This window comes from Anguilla anguilla, chromosome 11 (genome assembly GCF_013347855.1).
Source record: "Anguilla anguilla isolate fAngAng1 chromosome 11, fAngAng1.pri, whole genome shotgun sequence".
Lineage (NCBI taxonomy): Eukaryota > Metazoa > Chordata > Actinopteri > Anguilliformes > Anguillidae > Anguilla > Anguilla anguilla.
In genome coordinates this window covers 34,912,587-34,933,750 of record NC_049211.1, presented here as the reverse complement: position 1 = coordinate 34,933,750, position 21,164 = coordinate 34,912,587, and the positions used below count along the sequence as shown (strand labels likewise).

The following is a 21,164-nucleotide window of genomic DNA, read 5'->3' as shown; positions in this document are numbered from 1 at the left end:
ATGTTAAACTGGTGGGAACATATACAGACAAAGAAGAGGATGCTGCGATGTGGCATAACTGAAACTCAATCTGTCCTGTTCTCAAGGTTGTTGGGCACATTTGCTATGGTCCACAACTGAGGCAGTTAGCCACAGTGTAGCCACTGAAAACCCCCGTTTTAGCAGTCTGCTCGTGCCTCCTGCTCCCTACAATGTTTAATTGCGTGTAAACTGATAATTGAGTGAGATTCCTAGAAAGACATCGTATGATGCTATAGATAGTCTAACACATTGGAATGCAACCTTGTAAATCCTTAAAATCTAGCGATATGTTGAGATATTATGATTAAAATATTAAGAACAATTCAGAGAAGACAGGAGAAGTCTGACAGATTTTGGCCAATTGTATCACAGCACTTTACTGAAAACAATTTTTTTTAAATTTAATGTAAATGATCTGAAGTGTCGTGGTGAAGGAAAGGAAACATCAGCTAAATCAGCTAAAAAAATAATCTACATTTACGTTAACTCAGAATATGACAACCCTCTTCTAACGTTTTACAACCATTGCTACTCACTGTGAAGTAGAATGCTTTTTGCGCATTGACCTAACTTGATTAAACCACGTGAGTCCTGTTCTAAAGCCACGCCCCTGCTTGATCACATGATGCTGGTTGCATACCTGCTCATTGGGACTTCACACACCTGTCTCACGAATGAACACGTGACGAGTGACCAGGTGGGCTCAAACTGTGTGAAAATCTACACGAAGAAGGAGTTGTCATTTTTGTTTTATGTGGGCTTTTCACTCTTGTACTAGTGGGAGGGTTTTGAGAGAAAGAGCTGAGCAGTAGGCTAGTCTAGTGCACGAGCTAGTGCACGTAGCTAATCGGAGAAAGTCGATTACGACGGGCCGTCCGGAAATCACTCAAGGAGGTAGTCGTTTTGCGACTGGTCTCTTCAATGGCAGAGTGACAATCGCGAATAAGAAGGGACTACTAAGGACATAAGAAAGTCGAAAAGAGCAAAGATTGTCCTTTTTCTTTGTTTAACCGTAAGCAAACCCCGTGATGGCGTCAGTTGGTAACTCGGGGACAGCATCGAGCCCGATGGTTATCCTGGCCCCTAAAACCAAGACCAAGAAGAAACATTTTGTCCAGCAGAAGGTGAAGGTGTTCCGAGCCAGCGATCCAGTCTTGAGCGTCTTTATGTGGGGTGTAAATCACTCGGTACGTGGCCAAATACAAACCTGTTTAGAATGTTATTGTGTAGCTAGCAGCTAGCAAGCTAATCATGCAGCAGCCTACCATAAAAAACGTATTAATTTGTACCGAGCACTACCTCATCAGGTTATTATATTTGATGCTGTATTGTTGATTACATTGCAGGTTAGCGTAACGTTATATTTTTCTGCAACCGGGGAAGCATAAAATCTAATTTGAAGCCACCAACGCATTCATAATGTCCTTTATTATCAAACAACATTCCAGTGTGTGTTCGCGATCTAGCTCGCTTGGCAACGTAAACCAATGACCCACTGTTGCTCGCAAAAGTCATTTAGACAGCTGTCCAAGCGGTTTTCTCAAGTGCATTTTGCATATGGAATCCCATTAGCTTTGTGTGTGGTTTATGATTGAACCACGAGGCGTTGTTGCGGCGTAGCCTGTGTCCGGCAGCGCGTGACCCGAGGGACGCGAATACCGCTAGACAATCGTTAGGATCCAGAAGTGCAGCCTATCCGTTCGCCTTGAAACATTGTCAGTGATACGGTTCATGTTATCTTTTTTACGCTGGCTTGCTGCAGTGCGCGGAATCACTAAAAGGCGATCGGCCTTGCATCAGCACACCCGTTTACTCGTTTCATTCGTATGTCTGTGACAGAAACTGGCGCACGCTGAACTGGGTCAACTTTAATTTGCTGCAAAGTCCTTGACTGGGTGACAGCTGTGTGAGAAAAAGAAAATATTTCGGGGACACGGTCAATGTAAACGCTAATTGCCACTTTTGCCTTTTAGCGATAAATCAAAGCCTGTGTGCCATTATTTGATTATCATACTATCGCTGCTTAAAGTGAAATAACTACAACCTGTAAGAGTCGGTGTTATAAAATGTTGTATTTGCTTAATTCGTTACTGAAATGAATGAACTATGCGCCATTGTGGCTAGATTGAATACACCCCTGCATTTCGCACGTCCGCCAGCTGCCGCCTGTTTGGTAAAAAAAAGGAACATGGGCTGCACAACTACAGACACATGGCAGTGGTTCTTATTTGTGTTCCCTCTGGGGTCATCCCATTGTTCCAGGTTTCTCCTGGAAGTGAAACAATGGCCTTGGATTCCCTAATATTAGCAAAACGTTGCGTTTTCTGTCTAAACCAGGAAAGGCATAAACAATATCCCAGTGACGCAGTTCTTTCTCCTGGGTTTCTACACTATCCTGTCATTCTGAATGTCATCTGAAAGCCTCTTGCTGTGGCTACCTGGGCAACAGGCTGTCGGCGTCAGGGCTGTGTCCGAATCAGGGCACTTGCCTACTACTGAGTATACACGTTGTATACGACTTGCATGCAACTTGCATACTCAATAGTAGGCAAGTCTGCTGATTAGGACACGGCCCAGGGCTTGGCGTAACACCAGGTGACCCTTTCGCACCAGGTTGAGCGCGGTGACGTAACAGTGCCTCCAAACCTCAGGCCAGTGGTGTGCATTGCGGATGTTTGCCGATTTGAGTTGATAGGGGCCCCTCAAAGTCGGAGAACCGGGTCTGCTGTCGTTCAGTTGGATATGTCCTCTGCGCGTGAGAGCCTTAGGCCGCATTTGTCTGACTACCTCACCAGTTCATTTGATTTCATTACACTTTTGGGTGCTATTGTGGGAAATGATTTGACGCTGGGTAATTATTGGCTGTGGGGAGGGTAGGCTTGGTGGGAGACTGAGGGCCTCAGTTGAAATAGTTCTCTTTGTGAATTAGGCTTTATAGTACTTATTTAGTTAATCTGAAGTAAAGCCCTGTGTATTAATATGACAGTGGAGTGGCTAGAATCACAACGGTAATTGATGATTTGAGCTTATTGCTCTCCTAGATCAGTTCAATTCCAAGAGCTTCACTCGCATGAGGGAACAACATTGACTGACACTTTAATATGCCATACAGCCTGTAGTAATGATGCCTCATAGTCTTGACAAACAGCGTTTCATTACTAGCTGTGACAGGTCATGGCAAGTGTCTCATCACTGTCATAATGTATGCAGCAAATTTAGCAAAACAGATTTCTTAGGAACATGCAACGTGTTCACGGTATACATTATGTCAGTGAAATGACATGTCCTGCAAGCTGTAATGTGCTGTCATGACCGGTTGTGACGGGTGTTATGCAACACTTATGACAGTGTGAAGTCAACACCATGGCATATGGTTCAAATAGTGTTACCCTATATTGTTATTATGAAAGCATTTGGCAGTTACTGGGGCTACAGTGCACACTGTTGTCCTGGTTCTGCGACGATGACAATTTGTGTGTGTGTGTGCGCACATACATTCAAATGCTGATGTGTATGTGTTCATACTTGATTGTGTGTGTTCGTGGTATATATGTATGTTGTGTATATGTGTTTGTGTTTCTGTGCCTGTGTGTGAATACATGTGTAAGCTATATATAACTGTGTTTATTCATTCGTCTGTGTAACACTGTGTGTGCGAGCTTGTTTTCTTTTTTGTTTTCATTTTTTTGAATGGATTGCGAATGGTCTGCCCTCCTTCTGTTTTCTAACTTCATTCAGACAGGGTAGGAATGAAGGGGTTACAGATAGAGATGGGGTCACTGTACAGAGGGAGGCATGCTGGGTAATGGAACCCCTGGCCACAGGGTGGGATTGGTGTGAGCAGAGTCAGCCCTATGGACTGAACCACCGTGTATTTGTGTAACAGTGTGCTCTTTCTTGGCTTGCAGATAAATGATCTGAACCAGGTACCTGTGCCAGTCATGTTGCTCCCTGATGACTTCAAAGCCAGCACCAAGATAAAAGTCAACAATCATCTCTTCAACAAGTAAGGCGCCAAAGCAGAACCATTGGCTACACGCTGACCAAAACAGTACGATATCGCCCAAACAGCTACACACTGACCAAAACAGTACGATATCACCCAAACAGCTGATTTCCACAGAAATTGGGCCTTCCAGGGAAGATCCTACACAGGAAGAGAGAAATGCCTCAAACCAGTGCTGACGTTAGACTTCTTCGTTAATGGCACGTTTGGTCATGTCGAGCGGCTGTCTGTGCCCTCAATGTCTGCTAAGCTGAGTGTGCTTTTGCGTTTTGCATGCTTGCATGCTGGAAGAGAAATGTGTTAATTTCGCTGGTCGCTCGTCTGGTGTTTGAGTCGGAACTCAAGTAGACAAGTAAAGAAGTGAGAAATTTACTGGGTAAAATGGAGAGAGAGGAAGAAAAGTGAAGAGATCCTTCTTTTCTCTGTTCTTTTTCAGAGAGAACCTACCGGGACATTTCAAGTTTAAGGAGTACTGTCCCCAAGTCTTCCGGAACCTGAGGGAGAGGTTCGGAATTGAAGACCTGGATTTTCAGGTGGGTGAGCTACTGTGTGTGTGTGTTTTGTGTGTGTGTGTGTGTGTGTGTGTGTGTGTCAGAGTATGGGTGGTGTTTGTGAGGGGGTGTGTATGGTACCCCACACACACAAACACCTTGCCTCTGGTACTCACACGCGCTGAATGTCAGACTCAGGCGGGGACATTGAAGGCCGCCCCGCGCGGTTCCCATAGCGATCTGTCCTGATTAGCGAGATTAGCGGCTGTGAGCAGCGATGGCGGAGGGATTATTGCCGCGCGCAGGTTATCGCACAGCCCAGCTGTCACACTCCTACCACACCGTCACTCTGCGTGGCCAGCGTGTCACTTAATCCAGCCGTAGTCATGTATGTAAAAATAAACTACGTTTCCCACAGTTGGTGCGTCGGTTCCCCATAAACACCATTCGTTTTATCACATTATTTATGTAGTAGCTGCCATTACACAGTTAACTGTTTCTAGTCAAGATTAATTTACTTGGGCAACTTGGGTTAGTACACAGGTAAGTTAGAACACAGACACAGAATTGTTCTTAAGTTAGAGTGAAAACACAATAGTTCTTGGGTTAGAACGCAGTCACGTGACCGTTCTTAGGTTAGAATGCAGACACGATCGTTCTTAGGTTGGAACGCTGGCAGAGAATTGTTCTTAGATTAGAATGCAGACACATGATCATTCTTAGGTTAAAATGCAGACACATGATAGTACTTAAGTTAGAGCACTGGCACTTGATAGTTATTTGGTTAGAATGCAGACAGATGATTGTTGTAGATTAGAATGCAGACACATGATAATTCTCAGGTTAGTATGCAGACATTATAGTACTGAAGTTAGAACACTGGCACATGATAGTTCTTTGGTTAGAACGCAGACACATGATCAGCCTTAGGTTAGAATTCAGACACATGATTGTTCTTAGATTAGAACACAGAGACATGTGCACATTCATAAGTTATAACATACAGAAAGGATCAGTCTTCTTACGTTAGAACACTGCAGTATTTGTCCTCTAGTGGTCCTGAACTACTGTATCACGCTGCTGTGGCTTTTTAAGCATATCATGCCCTTGTATTTTATAATGCACAGCCATGCAGAATAGGTTTCTTGTCTTGTTTTTTATGCCCTCCATTTGATTTTGTTTTTATACTTTAAAATGTATCATTAGATACATACAGGGCAAAATAGTATATATATTTTTTTTTTGTTCTCGTTTCCACAGGTCTCTTTGGCCCGCAGTCCCCCGGTCCGGGGCGGGGAGGGGCAAGGGGAGGGGCTTCTGCTGAACTCCTACGACCGCACTCTGGTCGTCAAACAGATCTCCAGCGAGGACGTGGAGAACATGCACAACATCCTGTCCGAATACCACCAGGTACCGACGCGGCGCGAGCCTCGCATTTTAACAACGCCCGACGCCGACGCGCTCTGGAGCGTTCTCCGGCTGTCACGTGCGAGGAAGGGGGAAGAAACGCGCTGTCGTCTCTCTGCACTTCCCTCTATTGTCCCAGCGTTTGGGGACCGCAGCTGCGGGGCAAGGGGGAACTCGGATTGGTTCGGTTCTTATTTCAAGCGCGGTATAATTTTGATAACCCTTTATGGTGTGAGGTCACAAATTATGTGATTGGAATGTTCTTAACCGAACATTCTAACGCTGATGTCACAATCACTGCTGATAATCGACAGAAACTGAATGCTAGAACACTGACTTATGATTTGGGAAGAGCAACCGACTCTTCGAAGGGTTAAATGCGGTACGACCTCCTTTTGTGATACTTCTGCTCTACTTATGCAAAGCACCTGAGGCCAGGAGCGCTAAGCGTTCTGCGACTGATTTCAGGCGCGGATGTGACTCGTTCGGTCCGAGACGCGCGTGTTGTGTGTCTAACGGTTACACGGGGTCACGCGTGTCATCTACACAGGTCATCGCAAGGGGCGGTTCTCTTCTTGATGCGCATGCATTTAAGGGAAATAACGGGGCGGAGTTATTATAAGTTTGGCTGATTATGTATTCAGTCGAATTTACTAAACTTGAATTTACATGCAATTAACATGCAATTTTTTTTTGCGTGAAATTACTCCTTTAAAGGCGTAAATCAAGAGGCAAACAAGATGGAGACTCAGGTAGAAGCCATGCAATACTTATGGCTGGGCGTATGTCACAGAAAATTTTGACTGTAGTCACGGAGCAGTCACGGCCGTTGCTACGAGTTACAGAAAACTGGAGAAGAGGCAGAACTCACCGAGTGTTAAAAAAATGAAATCATTAAATTAACAAATATATCTGATGCGCAGCAGTAGGAAATTATTGTTGTTGACTGGGGCCTTCAAACATTTGTTTACAAGGCCTAACTGCAGGCTGCATTATAGGGACCATCCAAAACTGCTGAGCTAGAACCTCCTACACAACATTCCTATTTCATTCTGCCAGTTGACAAGCTCCTTGCAGCATTACACTCTCACATCTGGATGAGTTCAATCAACGATTCCCGCCACAGCTGGAATATCACAGTCCACATTTTGTGCTGCGCCGTCCGCAGTGTTGGATACGCTCTTGTGTTGCACCATGGGATGCATCCGTTTCGCCAACGTCCACTGAAGACGGTCAGTTCACTAAACTGGAGTTTTCTGAACTGCTCCTTTTAAGCTCTGCTTTATATGCAAAGTGCACGATGCGTCATATACCAAGAAAAAGACTATGAATGCAATTAACAGAACCTCGGTGAGGGTATAAGCACATTTGTTGGAATTTAAATGAAAAAAAATGAGCACCGCCCTAGGAACCGCCTACAGCACAGTGTCCCTTCCCTGCCCCCCTGCGGCTTCGGAACAAGTTAACCCAGTGCCTCAGGACTGCGATGGGGACACTGTGCCTCAGGTGGTGCCGCTATCTCTCCATACTGCTGATTGGCTACACGGTTCCTGGCAATTCCCCCTCTGCTGGGTTTTTAGTGAACAAGAGAGCCGAGTCCTCGGGTGACCTTCCTGCTTTGAAACGATAAACGATCAAACTTCCTGCAAACAGGCTTAGCGACCAGGTGGCCACTTACAACCGCACTCTGATTGGGTGGATCTCCCGCTGTGGCCTCGCAGGGACCTGTGACCTGCCTCAAGCCTGCTCCAAATATAACCACCATAATCAACGTAGTGAGTCATGGCTAATGACTTGACCATAGTGACGTACTAATATGCTAACTGGTTTGTTTATTTGCTCGTCAGAACATGAGCTGTATTGGTCTGTTAAAGGGGGGCATTTCTTTGAATGTGCTGCCTGTTCTTTTGTCCTTATAACAAATGCATTGGCTGCTATGGGAGCATTCTGAGGAAAAAGCCCATTAAGTACAAGTAACCCAACTGTAGCTTCTACAGCTATATTGTATGCTTGTATGTGTGTATATTATCTGATTATTCTTCAAGAAATGATCTTAATTTAATCTTATTTTTGGTTGGAACTGTTTCTCAAGGCGCATGCAAGCTCACAGAATGGCTAACAGCCGAAGCACTGATAATCTCTCTCCGTCCCACCTGATTATTCCCTCTTCTTTCAATCCCCCCTTTTTTTCCTTCATACTAATTATCTCCCTCGCTTATCCTCTCTCTCTAACCCTCTCCCACCTTCTTTCTTTTCATCCTCCCTCGCGCTCTCCTTCTCCGCCCCTTTCTCCTATTCTCCTTCTCTCTCTTTTACCTTTTTTTTTTTCTTCCGCTCTCCCTCAGGTTACTGCATGCAGTTGAATATCACACTGAAGGATTTGCTGTATTTCTGTCAGGAAGTGATGAAGATTTGAACAAACATATGTGTGTGTCTTTCTCTCCTCTCCTCTCTCTTTCTGTCTCTCCCCCTTGCCATTTTCTCTCTCTCTCTCTCTCCCCTCCCCTCCCCTCCCCTCTCTCTCTCTCTCTCTCCCCCCCTCCCCTCCCCTCTCCTAGCACATAGTGAAGTGTCATGGCAGCACCCTGCTCCCCCAGTTTCTGGCCATGTACCGAGTCAGTGTGGAGAACGAGGACACCTACCTCCTGGTCATGAGGAACATGTTCAGCCACAGGCTCGTCGTTCACAGGAAGTACGACCTGAAGGTGAGGGAGAAAGGCACGGCGTGGCACCCAGACTGTCCCAATTCCCCACTTTTTTTGAAATGACCTTTATTGCTTCAAAGATAAATGCGTTTGTACAGATGCCACCAAAATTCTCTGGCTCCTCAGTCCAGCTCTGCATTGTAGTGATGTGAGCACACCACCAGGTGGCGCTCGCCGTTTGCCCATGCGTCCCGGAGCCTCTGTTTCCTGCACCAGCATAGGTGCTCGGTAACACTGAACCAAATCCCTGTGGTGGCCAGAGAATGCACACAAGCTGCAGGTTTCTATGGAAACCTCAGGGAGCGCCACTCTTTATACCTGCAGAGTCACTGTCCAGCCTCTATGCTACATGTAAAACTCTCAAACCCATTAGCTACTTGAAGCACTACATTCTATCTCTTGCACCCACTGTTTGTATATTTACTGCTTCCAAGAAGGTTGTGTATTAACAGCTTCTGTCGATTGTGACTGTAATGACTTGGCATCAGCTTGTTGTTTGCTGCATTTAGCAGTGAATAAATCTGTTCTTTTTACAGGGTTCCTTGGTGTCCCGGGAGGCAAGTGACAAAGAGAAGGTATGCTGGGAAATGTAGTCTTTTGAATTTGACAATTTTGGGAGTGGAGGGGGGATGTCAGTTTAAGGGAGTTGAGGCTTCCGTTTGGCCTCTGTGAATACTGTGATGAGTTCATGGGTGACCTCTGACCCCTACCCTCACCCCCAAACACTTACCTCCACAGGTAAAGGAGCTGCCTACCTTTAAGGACATGGACTTCAGGAACAACATGCAGAAGGTGTACGTGACTGAGGAGGAGAGGGAAAAGGTTCTGGAGAAGCTGAACAGGGACGTGGAGGTGAGGCCTGTAGCGCAGGATCTCTCTCTCTCTCTCTCTCACACACACATACACCGACAGTAGTGCCACTGCCAAGAGCAAGTGCTTCCTAGGGATTCTGTCTCTGCCTGTTCTGAACATTGTTTGGACCAATGGTTATGTTTCTTATTGGAATGCGATTGAGAGCTGGCTATAACTTATTTAGATATAATCTGAGTCTTAGTCATTGTGCAGTATCTGGACCATGAAACCAATTCTGATTAAATTTCTGATTCTGATTACATTTTTTTGTGTTTGGATTTTGGATGCATGCGTGTATGTTTGTGTGCAAATACGTGTATGTGTTTGTGTGTGCGGTGTGTACATACATGTACGTGTTTGTGTGTGTGCGTGCTCATGCATATGTGTGTGTGTTTGCATGTATGCGTGTGCGCGTGTGTGCGCATGTCTGTGCGTGCACCTAGTTCCTAGTGAAGCTAAAGATCATGGACTACAGCCTGCTGCTGGGGATCCACGACATGGGGCGGGCGGAGCGGGAGGAGGAGGAGACGGAGGAGGCGTCCGTGGACGAGGAGGGGGCGGAGCCCGAGAACGGCCTGGCCCCGGCCCCGCTGGTGGGCTCCTACGGGACGTCCCCCGAGGGCATCGCCGGCTACATGAACTCCTGCAAGCCCCTGGGCCCGGGCGAGTTCGACCCCTACGTGGACGTGTACGCCCTGAGAAGCGCCCCCGGTGAGTCTGGGGCGAAGGGAACCTCTGCGGTTTGTCTCCGCGCTCTCTGTTCCCCCACTCGGACGTTTTCGCTCCCTCTTTTCGGTCCTCGGGGGGGAAACTCGCGGCCCCCTTCTGCTTTTCCCAGGGGCGGTTCCGTTTCCTCTTTCCTCGAACCCCCCCCCCCCCCCACCCCCCCCCCCCGGGTTTCGCGCTGTCCGCTAGGGGTCCGCTCGGCTGCGTACTCCGGTAGACGCACGCCGTTAGATCTCCCATAATCCTTTGCAAACTACGGCGTTGAAACATTCTTGAACAACGAAGAAAACGGTACTCGCAGAGGGAGGCGGTGGCAAATCAGTTCATATAAATGTGAGTGAAGGGTTTTGTGAACTGCGACTTTCGCAATGAAGCAGCTAAGCACAATACAGTCTGCACTGATCTGAATGATGTGCAGTTTGAGTTTTTGGTTATTATTTAATCAGTGATTTATACAGTGGTAAATGGTAAAATGGTAAATGGACTGCATTTGTATAGCGCTTTTATCCAAAGCGCTTTACAGTTGATGCCTCTCATTCACCCATTCACACACACACTCACACACCAATGGTGAAAGGCTGCCATGCAAGGTACCAATCAGCTCGTTGGGAGCAATTAGGGGTTAGGTGTCTTGCTCAGGGACACACCCTGGGCGGGGGATCGAACCGGTAATCCTCCAACTGCCAGACAACCTCCTGAGCTATGTCTCCCCAGTGTAGTATAATGGTTAGGGAACTAGTTTGTAACGTTAAAGTAGAGGCTTGAGGTTGCAGGTTTGATTTACACAGAGATCTTACAATTCTGTGACATTCCGCTTTATGTGTAAATTCCACCTTTTAACCCAGATTCTGTGATTCCGTCCATGATTTAGGCCCTATATAGTCTACTGATGCATATAGCCTACTGTAGCCTGCTTCATAACGGAAAACAATTAATATTAGTCTACACCGACCTTCTCAATATTCGGTAATATTTTCCAGTGAATGCTTTGGTACAAATAAACCTTTAGGTTGAATGTGTATTTCTGATAATGTTCTGCACTATAGACAGGTGGCTCCCTCTTGTGGTTAACAGTAGTATGTAGCCTATTTTAGTGTATAGCCTAAAGGTTACAAAAGAAACTCGATAAGAACGTTACGCAGTTTCATTTTTGCTCAGTTTATTTAAAGTGGGCGGGGCCTGCGATGGCGTGTCACTTCCTGTCACTTCCTGTTTCAGGCGCGCCTCAGAGGGAGGTGTACTTCATGGGCCTGATCGACGTGCTGACGCACTACGACACCAAGAAGAAGGCCGCGCACGCCGCCAAGACGGTCAAACACGGGGTGAGTCTCGGGAGGGGGCGGGGCGGGACGGTGGGAGAAAAGGAGGGAGGGAAAGAGAGGCGGCGCTGACACCATTTTCACCTCAGAACTGAAGGTTCCTCAAGGTTCTAAAGCCACAGGAGGACAGCGTTCTCCCTTTTCCTCAAGCTAGCTCCACCGCCCTTTCTCTAACTCATGGGTCTCCCAGCAACAGTGACATAATCATTCCTAACTGTACACCCCCCCCCCCCCCACCGGCCCGTTTCTGATAAGCCTCTCTATGTTGACAGGCCGGTGCAGAAATTTCGACCGTTCACCCGGAGCAGTACGCCAAGAGGTTCCGTGAGTTCATCGCCAACATCTTCGCCTGATGGGCCCTCCAGCTGCGCCGGCCCATCCGGCACCGAAGCCGACTCCGGACCGAGATCCCCCCCCCCGCCCGAGCCCTCCTCCTTCTGTTGGTTTTTTTCCATGTCGTTTCCTTGTTCTCTCCATCCTCCTACCTCTTTCTGCTGGGGTTTTTTTTTTTGTTTTTATATTTTGGGATGTACATTTACTTTACCAAATTTATCCTCAAATGCGAAAACATGCAAAGGATTTTAAATTTTATCTTAAAAAAAAAAAAGAAAAAAAAGAGTGGTTGTTTGTATTTATGTAAGGTATTACAGATGGGTATTTATTGTCGACGTTTCGTAATGGTAGCGATGACATATAACGCTAAGCTGAGTAACTTCACTCTGGAACGAACAAGGTTAAAAAACGCAAATGTGTATTTCACGATTTGGAAAAAGTAGCACCAGCTTAAAAGAAGTGACTCCTCAGTCCGCACAGCCAATCCGTTGCGTGGATGAGCTAACGGACTGAAGACGATGTGACTCTGGGAATCCTGAAACCTGCTATCGCCGAAAAGCCAATCGCAAGGTTATTGGGACGGGCCCCAAGTATTGCCATCTTTTTTTTTTTCTTCACCTCTGTAAGGGAGAGAGTGTTTGCAATTATGGGCTCCTGTTTTACTTTAGTCATCCTCCTCATTACCTTCCAAGTGTTCTGACCGTGTGACATCATCAAGATGCGACCGGAGTGCTCCAGTGATACAAAGACAATAGCTTCACTTGTGCTCTCCCATTAGGTCTTCACCAGTCCCTCCACACTACAGCTGCATTGAAGTATCCTGGCTTTAGGTTAGGGAGCTTTCAGTCTTCCTGCTCCGTTGCGCTTCGTGCTATTCTTTTAGACGGATTCTTCACGAATATAAGCAAACACCTGGCTAGTAGCATTACTAACTGTGACCTCCTTCCACGGTGGTTCGTCACCACAAATGTAAACGCAGGAGAACTCTCCTTTGTAGAAGTCCCCTGTCGAGTGCACACGTTCAAAGTCTGTGAAGCATGATTAGGCTACGTAATGATTGTTAACCATCATATGCCACTAGTGTTAGGTGAAGCGTTGGAGGATCAGTTTGTATCGAAATGACCCGCACTGAAAGGAGTGGCTAGTTGTGACATGCCTTATAATTGTGCTTTTTTTGCCAATCAGTTTTTGGACCAAATATATTTTACAATTATTTTCTGAAACCGTGTTTTGTACCTCATTTCTGCTTTGAATTGATTCTGTCTTTATGTACTACACTGACACTGACATTGGGTGGTGGCCGTGGTTATCGTTTTATTTGGAAGATTCTGGTTTTGGTCTTACTGGGGGTCTCCTAAAGGTAGCTACTTTCTCGTGCTGGTATTAAGTTTAAATTGCGGAGGGTCGAGGAGGGGATTTAGAAAGAAATTCATGCTTTTCCGCGTGTTTGGAATGGTCAAGAATTCAGAAGCGCTCGGGCTGCAACCTGGGCCATTGACCACAAACCGTAGCGGGCGCAGACACGCATTACATTGCATTACATTACTTTACAGGCATTTGGCAGACGCTCTTATCCAGAGCGACGTACAACAAAGTGCGTAACCAAAACCAGGAACAAGTGTGTCGAAAACCCCTAGAGAGAAGTACCGTTCCAAGTGCAGGGAACGACCGCGTAGTTAATCTGAGTTATCGCGCATCTGTTCCATGCACGTAATGTCAAACGTGATGTCACAGCACCGTTTGCAAAGACGGGGTCAGGTTGACAAGGCAGACATTTCCTGTGCATCTTAACAGATGGCCTTCCAGCACAGCTGCTGGTGCGCCGTGAGTGGGTGTGTCGTGTCGGCCTCCCGAAACCCGCCGATCCAGAGCGAAGCCGGAGCCGATCGGGCGTCGCCCCCGCGGCACTCGCGCGGTCCGAATTCAGCGCCCGGAACGCGGGGCCCGTCCGCGCACTGGAACGGCGTCCGGTGCTTTAACAGGACGCCAGCGCCGCACGCCAGCCCTAGAACGTTCTCCTGTCGGCAGGTTCGCGTGCGCACGCCGTCCCTCGTGTCGTACTGAATCTGTCACCGCGCCGTCGGGGATCTGGGAAACGCGGTCTGCAGGGAATCGTGCCACGGCACGTTCCGTGAAAGATAAACAGACCCGAAACGAGGGTCTCTTCCCGGATGCGCACGTCCATGCCGGCGTGGAAGTGAGCTGCATGGGGCGGTGTTTTCAGCGGCCTAAGCGCGACTCGTTTCCTGACGTAGGTAAGGGGGAAAGAGGCCGAGCTGTAAATCAAGAGCAGCCTTCCCGAAACCGAAGGGAGTCCTAGTTTTTACCCTTCCCGCATCGATTCCTCCGTTTGCGATTTCAAAATAAGGTCCGCATAGCCGACTTATACCGAACCACACAATTTAACCGTAAATCCAACAACATCGCTCCCTCTGAGTAACACGTCTCTCATACAACACGTTTTTGAGTTCCTTCGCTGTCATAAAACTGATCTATCCACAGAAATTTCTAAATCAAAATGTGTTCTATCACGAACCCTGCACAATTTTGACACGCGACGTCTTTTTTAGTGCCACTCTACTTTACGCAACGGATCCACAGAAAAGTAGGCAAGACCTGCGGTTTACGTAACCTTTAGAAATAGAAGGTTAATCAGTTACTAAGCAACGAGGCTTCCATTCTGAATTTAAAGTTCCATTCTGAAATGACAATCGCGCAGAAAATTGTTTTGCCAATCGTGTTTAAAAGAAAGAAAACATTTAATTGCCAGTTGTTCATTGTCCGTGTCCATACTGATAAGTGAAACACGGGGGAGGCCTTTGAAGGTCTGGTCATTTAACCGAGGACAGGACGCTTAGTCAGATGCCAAGGCTCATATGTCTTTATTGCGGTTGACTGCTTACAAAGGTTCAATAGGCAGGATGTTTGTGTAAAAGGAAGGAGCAGTGATATTAAAATTATGCATGAGCATTCTATTTGGCCATGCTATATCATGGATATCTGCCCTGCTCTGAAGGCCAATCTTTTGACCAATCAGCAGTCAACACCGGAGCTATCTGTTGTATAAAGTTTTGGGCTTGGAAGGCTTGTTCAGTTTGCATCTCAGCCTACCCGAAGGCCATCTGCTGCATGGCAGACCGCTGTCCTGGCAGACCGAGCTCCGCCTGGCTGCACGTGAGACTGCGAGACCTCTTTAATCTGAATGCTGCAGGAAAGCTCACTCCGAGCTCTTCTCCTGCAAGAAGCCCAGGGGTAACCCTAGACGACCAGCTCTCATCTCTCCGTATAATGGCAGTGATTCAGGTGCACAGTTTTTTCTATACCCTCCCTCACCGCCTACTCCACACGGCACATAGTCCGGACCCTGGAGCCCTCCCCACCTGGCCTGCTGCGTTTCCCTTACGGCCGGTCTTCTGGCCTGTGCCACTGAAGCCCTGAAAGGTAAAGCAGCCGCACGGCTTCCCTGCAACCTTCCCAAGTGTCCTCAGGTCACACCTCACCACGGCTTCCCTGCAACCTTCCCAAGTGTCCTCAGGTCACACCCCACCTTGGCTTCTCTGCAACCTTCCCAAGTGTCCTCAGGTCACACCCCACCACGGCTTCCCTGCAACCTTCTCAAGTGTCCTCAGGTCACACCCCACCACGGCTTCCCTGCAACCTTCCCAAGTGTCCTCAGGTCACACCCCACCATGGCTTCTCTGCAACCTTCCCAAGTGTCCTCAGGTCACACCCCACCACGGCTTCCCTGCAACCTTCCCAAGTGTCCTCAGGTCACACCCCACCTCACCTCACCTCGCTGCCTACCTGTTCCAGCTTGCGTCAGGTCTGAGAAGCCTGGTGGCTGGAGGCGCCAGTGTAATTATAGTCCGCCAGCCCCGGCTGTGTTGTCATTTTTACGGCTGCGGTGGGGCGGTGGACGGAGGTGGAGGTGTTACTTTGCCCTAACGGAGCGAGGGGGTCAGGTGCAAAAGGATGGAGGAGGGGTAAGGGTAGGGGGGGGGGGGGTCAAGGACCAGCTCTGTTTCACTATTTTTCCAGAAGCCATAATTCTGCTGACAGACCACTTCCTGTTTCTGAAGGAAGAGAGAGTAGGGTCCTCTTTAAAAAAGGAAGTTGGGGGGGGGGGGGGGGGGGGGGGGGGATGGGGGTGGCGGTAGGGGGCGAGTGAGGGGTAGAGAGAGAAAAACGAAGAATTCTAGTTCTGGGAGGGGAAATGCTGACGAATCAGAGACCTCAGGGGGGGAGGGGTCAGGGCGCCCCGTTCCCATTAGTCTGCAATTAAAAGCCGAAACCTGGGCCAACATAAATGTGGCGCCCGGTAACTGGCACCTCGCCGACCTCCGATAACCCCTGGATCACATGACCAGACCCGGGCGGGGGCAGCACGGTGCAGCGAGGACCCGAGGCCGCCGCGCAGGATAGTCTGAGTGTGTCCATTCACTCGCCCGAACGTCACCTTCCCCCTCTCATTCGCTCTGAGTCTGTCAAAGGCTGATCCCAGTCTTTTTCTCAGACGCACGGAAAACAACGAATGCACAGAAATCAATAGTGCCAATAGAAAGAAAACAATAGAAAACAATAAAAATAACTTTTTACTGAGATGAGTGGTTAAGCATTTTTCAGCATCAAACAGATTCAAGCACAGTTAAAGGGCCACTTCATGAGGCACTGTCACATGACTGAAATCTGCCACTCATTCGCCCCATTTTGGTGGACTGGTATACAGCAAGAAAAAGTACTGAGGACAGGAATGGAATGTTGCAGTGGGATGGAGACAGGAATGATTGGGAATGTTGCAGTGAGAGAGGGGCAACAATGGTTGGGAATGTTGCAGATGGACAGGGGCATACATAATATTTGGGAATGTCACAGTGGGATAGGGGTAAGAACGGTGGGGAAAGTTACAGTGGGATAGGGACAAGAATGGTTGGGGATGTTGCAGCAGGATTAGAGGCAAAGATGGTTGGGAATGTTGCATTGGGATGGGGCAGGAATGTTTGTGAATGTTTCAGTAGGATGGGGGCAGACATGGTTGGGAATTTTGCAGTGGGATAGGGACAGACATGGTTGGAAATTTTGCAGTGGGATGGGGCAGGAATGTTTGTGAATGTTTCAGTGGGATAGGGGGCAGACATGATTGATAATGTTTCAGTGGCATGGGGGGCAGACATGGTTTGTAATGTTTCAGTGGGATAGGGGGCTGGGTTTTCCTCACTAAGGTTTTATGTTCCTACATTTCCTGCATCCCTCCCTGTGGTTCTCCCTGCTCATTTTTGACAAGAAGGTTTCCTGCCATTGTCCCAGTGTGTGTGTGTGTGTGTGTGTGTGTTCGTGCGCACGTGTGTATGTGTTTGTGCAAGCGTCTGCTTGTGCATGTGCGTGCGTGCGTGTATGTTTGTGGTTGTGTAATTGTGCGACTGTGATTTCTGGGGAACTACCTTCACGTCCATTGAAATGTCCGACACCCAGAGGGCCCCAGAAAGAGAGGGCGAAACTCAGAAGCTCAGAGCACGGGCAGAGGCCTTGATTTTAGTGTTTCATCCAGAGTCCTTCCTGTACGCATCCCCGCCCCCCCCCCCCCCCCCCCCTCCCCCCCTCCCCATCCTCTCTTCTGAGGATGTCCTGGTTGTACGGGGATGGAGGAGGGAAGAGACTGTAAAAAAGGGTGTGAGAGAGAGAGAGAGAGAGAGTGAGAAAGGGAGGGAGGAAAGGAGGGAGGAAAGGGATTAATGTGCGCCCCCCTGCGAGGACGAGCCCACTTCTTGCGCGAGCACCGCGGCCGGCACACACCGCTCTCTCCAGGATCCTCCAGACGGACGCCGCTCCCGACCCCCGTCACCTCCTCCGCCTCAACCTGCTACCGAGGACAAGGTACGCGCGCCCTCCCCAAAACACCTGCGCCCGCCGGCCCGCACCTCAAACCCAGAGCCTCCCAGAAACCGCGCCGCGCGCGCGCGGCGTGCTCGATAGCCGACGATGTCATAACGGACAGGGTTGAACCGTTAAAAAAAAAAAACAAAGAACGCCGTCTCGGTTCTGGAACTGAGGGTCGTCCGCCCGGCTCCGCCGCGTGCTCGAATGCTTGCGGTGCGAACGGGGGGCCGCGCGTTCTGGGCCACGGGCGGGAAAGAGGTGGTGAAGTAGGATGCGTCTGAGAAAAGCGCTGATGTGTCCGTATCGTAGCACCCGAGGCTCAAAGTGTGTGTGCTGCAAAAGCGGGGTTTTCTCGGGGCCTGTTCTGCGGCTTGGCAGTTAGGGAAGTTATATATATAGGGTCAGCTGTGTTTGATCACTTGGATCTTAATCAGGTGACTGCAGATATCAATCTAAGGCATTAGCAAGTAGATTTGCTTAATAAGCTGGCCAGGCGCAGTCTGTCAGGAGGATCACAGTGAGGGTATGCTAACGGTTGGTGTTTCCTTTATTTCGACGGTTACCTGCGCATTTTTGCGGAAATTCTTAAATAAAAGACTGCAAGGATCTGTGCAACTGAAGCGCTACGATTTCTGGCCACGAGAACGTTAAGGCTCAAAACAGTTCTGTGGTTTTACTGCATCTATCCTGACTCACAATAACCCCCTGGGTCTTTATCTGCTGTACTGGCAGTGAGATTTTAAAATGATTAAATTAACCAATTATCCAATTATCCAGCGGTTAATCACATTTGACCATTGCTGTAAACTGCAGTGGGCATCCAGGTCTCCAGGTCAACAGTTTCTTATATTTCATTTCATAAATGCATTATGCCACCCCATTATACTTTCACGCTGCACTGTTACCACTTAAATGACCAATTTAAAGATTTAATTAGAGGTCAGTAATCCAATTTAATGGTCTGTAATAATTTCATGTATTATGTCGTAATTTCATCTGGGCTGTACATTCCTTTTATAAGCACTGAAGAGAGGCGGAGGGAGCGGAGGACTAAATCTAAAGATAATTTGAGGAAATGTAGAAAATGCTGAAGCAACTTTTGAGGTGGGAGGGAGGGAGGGGGGGGGGGGGGGTTTAAGAATAACACAGTTTGAAGGGAAAAGCGGTACTTCAAAAGGAAGAGAAATGCAAAGACAGAGTTTTACGGCAATTGCTCTTATATTGCAATGTGACCCCGTTGTACTTTATGTTGTATGCTGCAAGCTCTTGGTCTGGGCAAAAGATTTCATTAAATTTTTTTTTTATCTTGGAGGGACTCACCTGGACAAATAGCTTAGAATGACCACGGTGTTCAATGACCAGTGAGCAAGAAAAGGTGTATTTAGGGCCGTCTGGGTAGTGTAGAGGTAAAAGCACTCGCCTACCACCGCAGAGACCCGGGTTCAATCCCCGGCAGCGGTACTTCCGGCTTGGTCAGACGTTCCTACGAACACAATTGGCAGTGTTCACGGGTGGGAAGCCGGTATGAGTCCTGATCGTCGCATTAATGACTCCTACTGGTTGGTCGGCGTGCCTGTTCAGCAGGGAGGGGATCTGGGGGAGATAGCGTGAACCTCAGCACGCGTTACGCTCTCCCAGTGAAACTCCTCACTGTCGGGTGAAAAGAAGCGGCTGGCGACTCCACATGTATTTTCCTCACGTTCTCCTTTACTGCCCTCCTCACGTTCTCCTTTACTTCTACCGCCCTCTCCCCTCCACGTTGTCCCCCCCCCCCCCCCCCCCCCCGCAGGCCATGGACAGCGCGAACGGCAGCGCCTCGCACTACGCCTCGCACTCGCACAACGACACGCCGTGGTTCCTGCTGGAGTGCACGGTGCGTCTGGACCGGGACAGCCGACGCATCGCGCTCTTCCTGCTCTACCTGCTGCTCTTCATGGCGGGGCTGGCGGAGAACGGCGTGGTGCTGTGGGTCAACTGGCGCCGCCGGCGCTCGGCCAGCGCCGTCCTCTTCTGCGTGCTCAACGTGACCGCCTCGGACGCCATGGTGGTGCTGGTCATGCCCTTCTTCATGCTGGAGGTGATGATGGACAAGGTGTGGCTGTGGGGCCGCTTCTTCTGCAAGGTGACGCACCTGGTCTACTGCGTCAACTTCTACAGCAGCTCCTTCTTCCTGGCCTACATGACGCTGGAGCGCTACCGGGCGCTGGCGCGCCCGCCGTCGCCGGCCACGCAGGCCGGGGGCGGGGCCGAGAGGCGGCGGCGCGCCCTGGCCTGCGGGGGCCTCTGGGCGCTGGCCCTGCTGCTGGCCCTGCTGGAGAACGTCCACGTGGACCTGCTGGAGTGGAACGAGCCGGGCTGCTACATGATGCCCGAGTACAGCTACGTGGAGTGGTTCACCACCGTCACCTTCCTCTGCCTCCTCTTCCAGTTCCTGGGCCCGGCGTCCGTCATCGTCACCTGCAACGTGCTGATCGCCCGGGCGGCCCGGGCGGCGCCCGACGTGCAGGGCGGCCGGCGGGACGTCTGGCTGGTGCACGTGTACTCGCTGGTGTTCGTGGCCTGCTGGCTGCCCTACCACCTGGTGCTCTTCCTGATGATGGTGGACGACCTGGACCCCCGGCTGCTCAGCTGCAACGCGGTGGAGGTGCTCTACTTCTCCTTCAGCGTGGTGCAGGCCGTCTCCCTGGCGCACTGCGTGGCCAACCCCATCCTCTACAACTTCCTCAGCAAGAGCTTCCGCGCCAACCTGGCCAACGCCGTGCTGGAGCGCGTCCCGCGCCCGTCCGCGGCCGGCGACCAGGGCCGAGGCGCCAACCAGGCGGGCGGGGGCGGGGCCGGGGGCGGGCCCAAGGAGCGCAAGCTGAGCGACACCAGCACCAGCCACTCGGACGTCCCGTCCTAGGAGAGAGAGAGAGAGACGCCGTCCGGGGGAACAGGCTGAGAGGAGTCCCCCCGTGACTGCCCTCCGCTTGCCAAAACAAAGAACTGTCGTATCCTGCAGTACGCATGACCCCCCTAAACCCCCACCCGTCTGACCCCCTCCCGCCACCCCCCCCGCCACCCCCCCCCCCCCAAAAAAAATGTCTTGTGGTGGTTTTGTTGAGTGTGGTTTGTGGCAAATGAATTTTGCTCACCCTGCAGGGCCCCCCTGCTGTTTTCTTTGGGCCTCAGGGACATTGTAAGCTGTCCTCTGGCACAAGGCCCACTCCAGCGCTCCAGGAAGGAAATGTCTTCCCTGCCAGTACCCCCCTCCCCCTCCCCCCCAGCGCTAATATTGAGGAACTGCTGGATCGCAACTTTCCAGGGAACACAACAGTGAAGATTTAGGAAGGCATCACCCAGCTATTGTTTGTTTTACTGTTTGTCAGTGCTTCTAATGCCAGTATAATTCCTGTTTATGTGATTATGTGAGTGTGAGAGTATGTATGGT

At 49.5% G+C, this 21,164-nt stretch overlaps 2 protein-coding genes across 2 annotated transcripts; both read left to right on the top strand.

Moving 5' to 3' along the window:
- Positions 1-653: 653 nt before the first annotated feature.
- On the top strand, positions 654-13,083 carry pip4k2ca (phosphatidylinositol-5-phosphate 4-kinase, type II, gamma a). The gene is made up of 10 exons (XM_035383478.1): positions 654-1,208; positions 3,930-4,027; positions 4,464-4,560; positions 5,779-5,928; positions 8,484-8,630; positions 9,167-9,205; positions 9,369-9,482; positions 9,926-10,193; positions 11,427-11,530; positions 11,800-13,083. The coding sequence occupies exons 1-10, from the start codon at positions 1,050-1,052 to the stop codon at positions 11,878-11,880; spliced, it is 1,257 nt and encodes a 418-aa protein (XP_035239369.1). The 5' UTR covers positions 654-1,049; the 3' UTR covers positions 11,881-13,083.
- A 4,462-nt stretch (positions 13,084-17,545) lies between these two features.
- Positions 17,546-20,787, top strand: gpr182 (G protein-coupled receptor 182). The gene is made up of 2 exons (XM_035380505.1): positions 17,546-17,731; positions 19,524-20,787. Exon 2 carries the CDS (start codon positions 19,527-19,529, stop codon positions 20,634-20,636), a length of 1,110 nt encoding a protein of 369 aa, XP_035236396.1. The 5' UTR covers positions 17,546-17,731; positions 19,524-19,526; the 3' UTR covers positions 20,637-20,787.
- Positions 20,788-21,164: the final 377 nt, after the last annotated feature.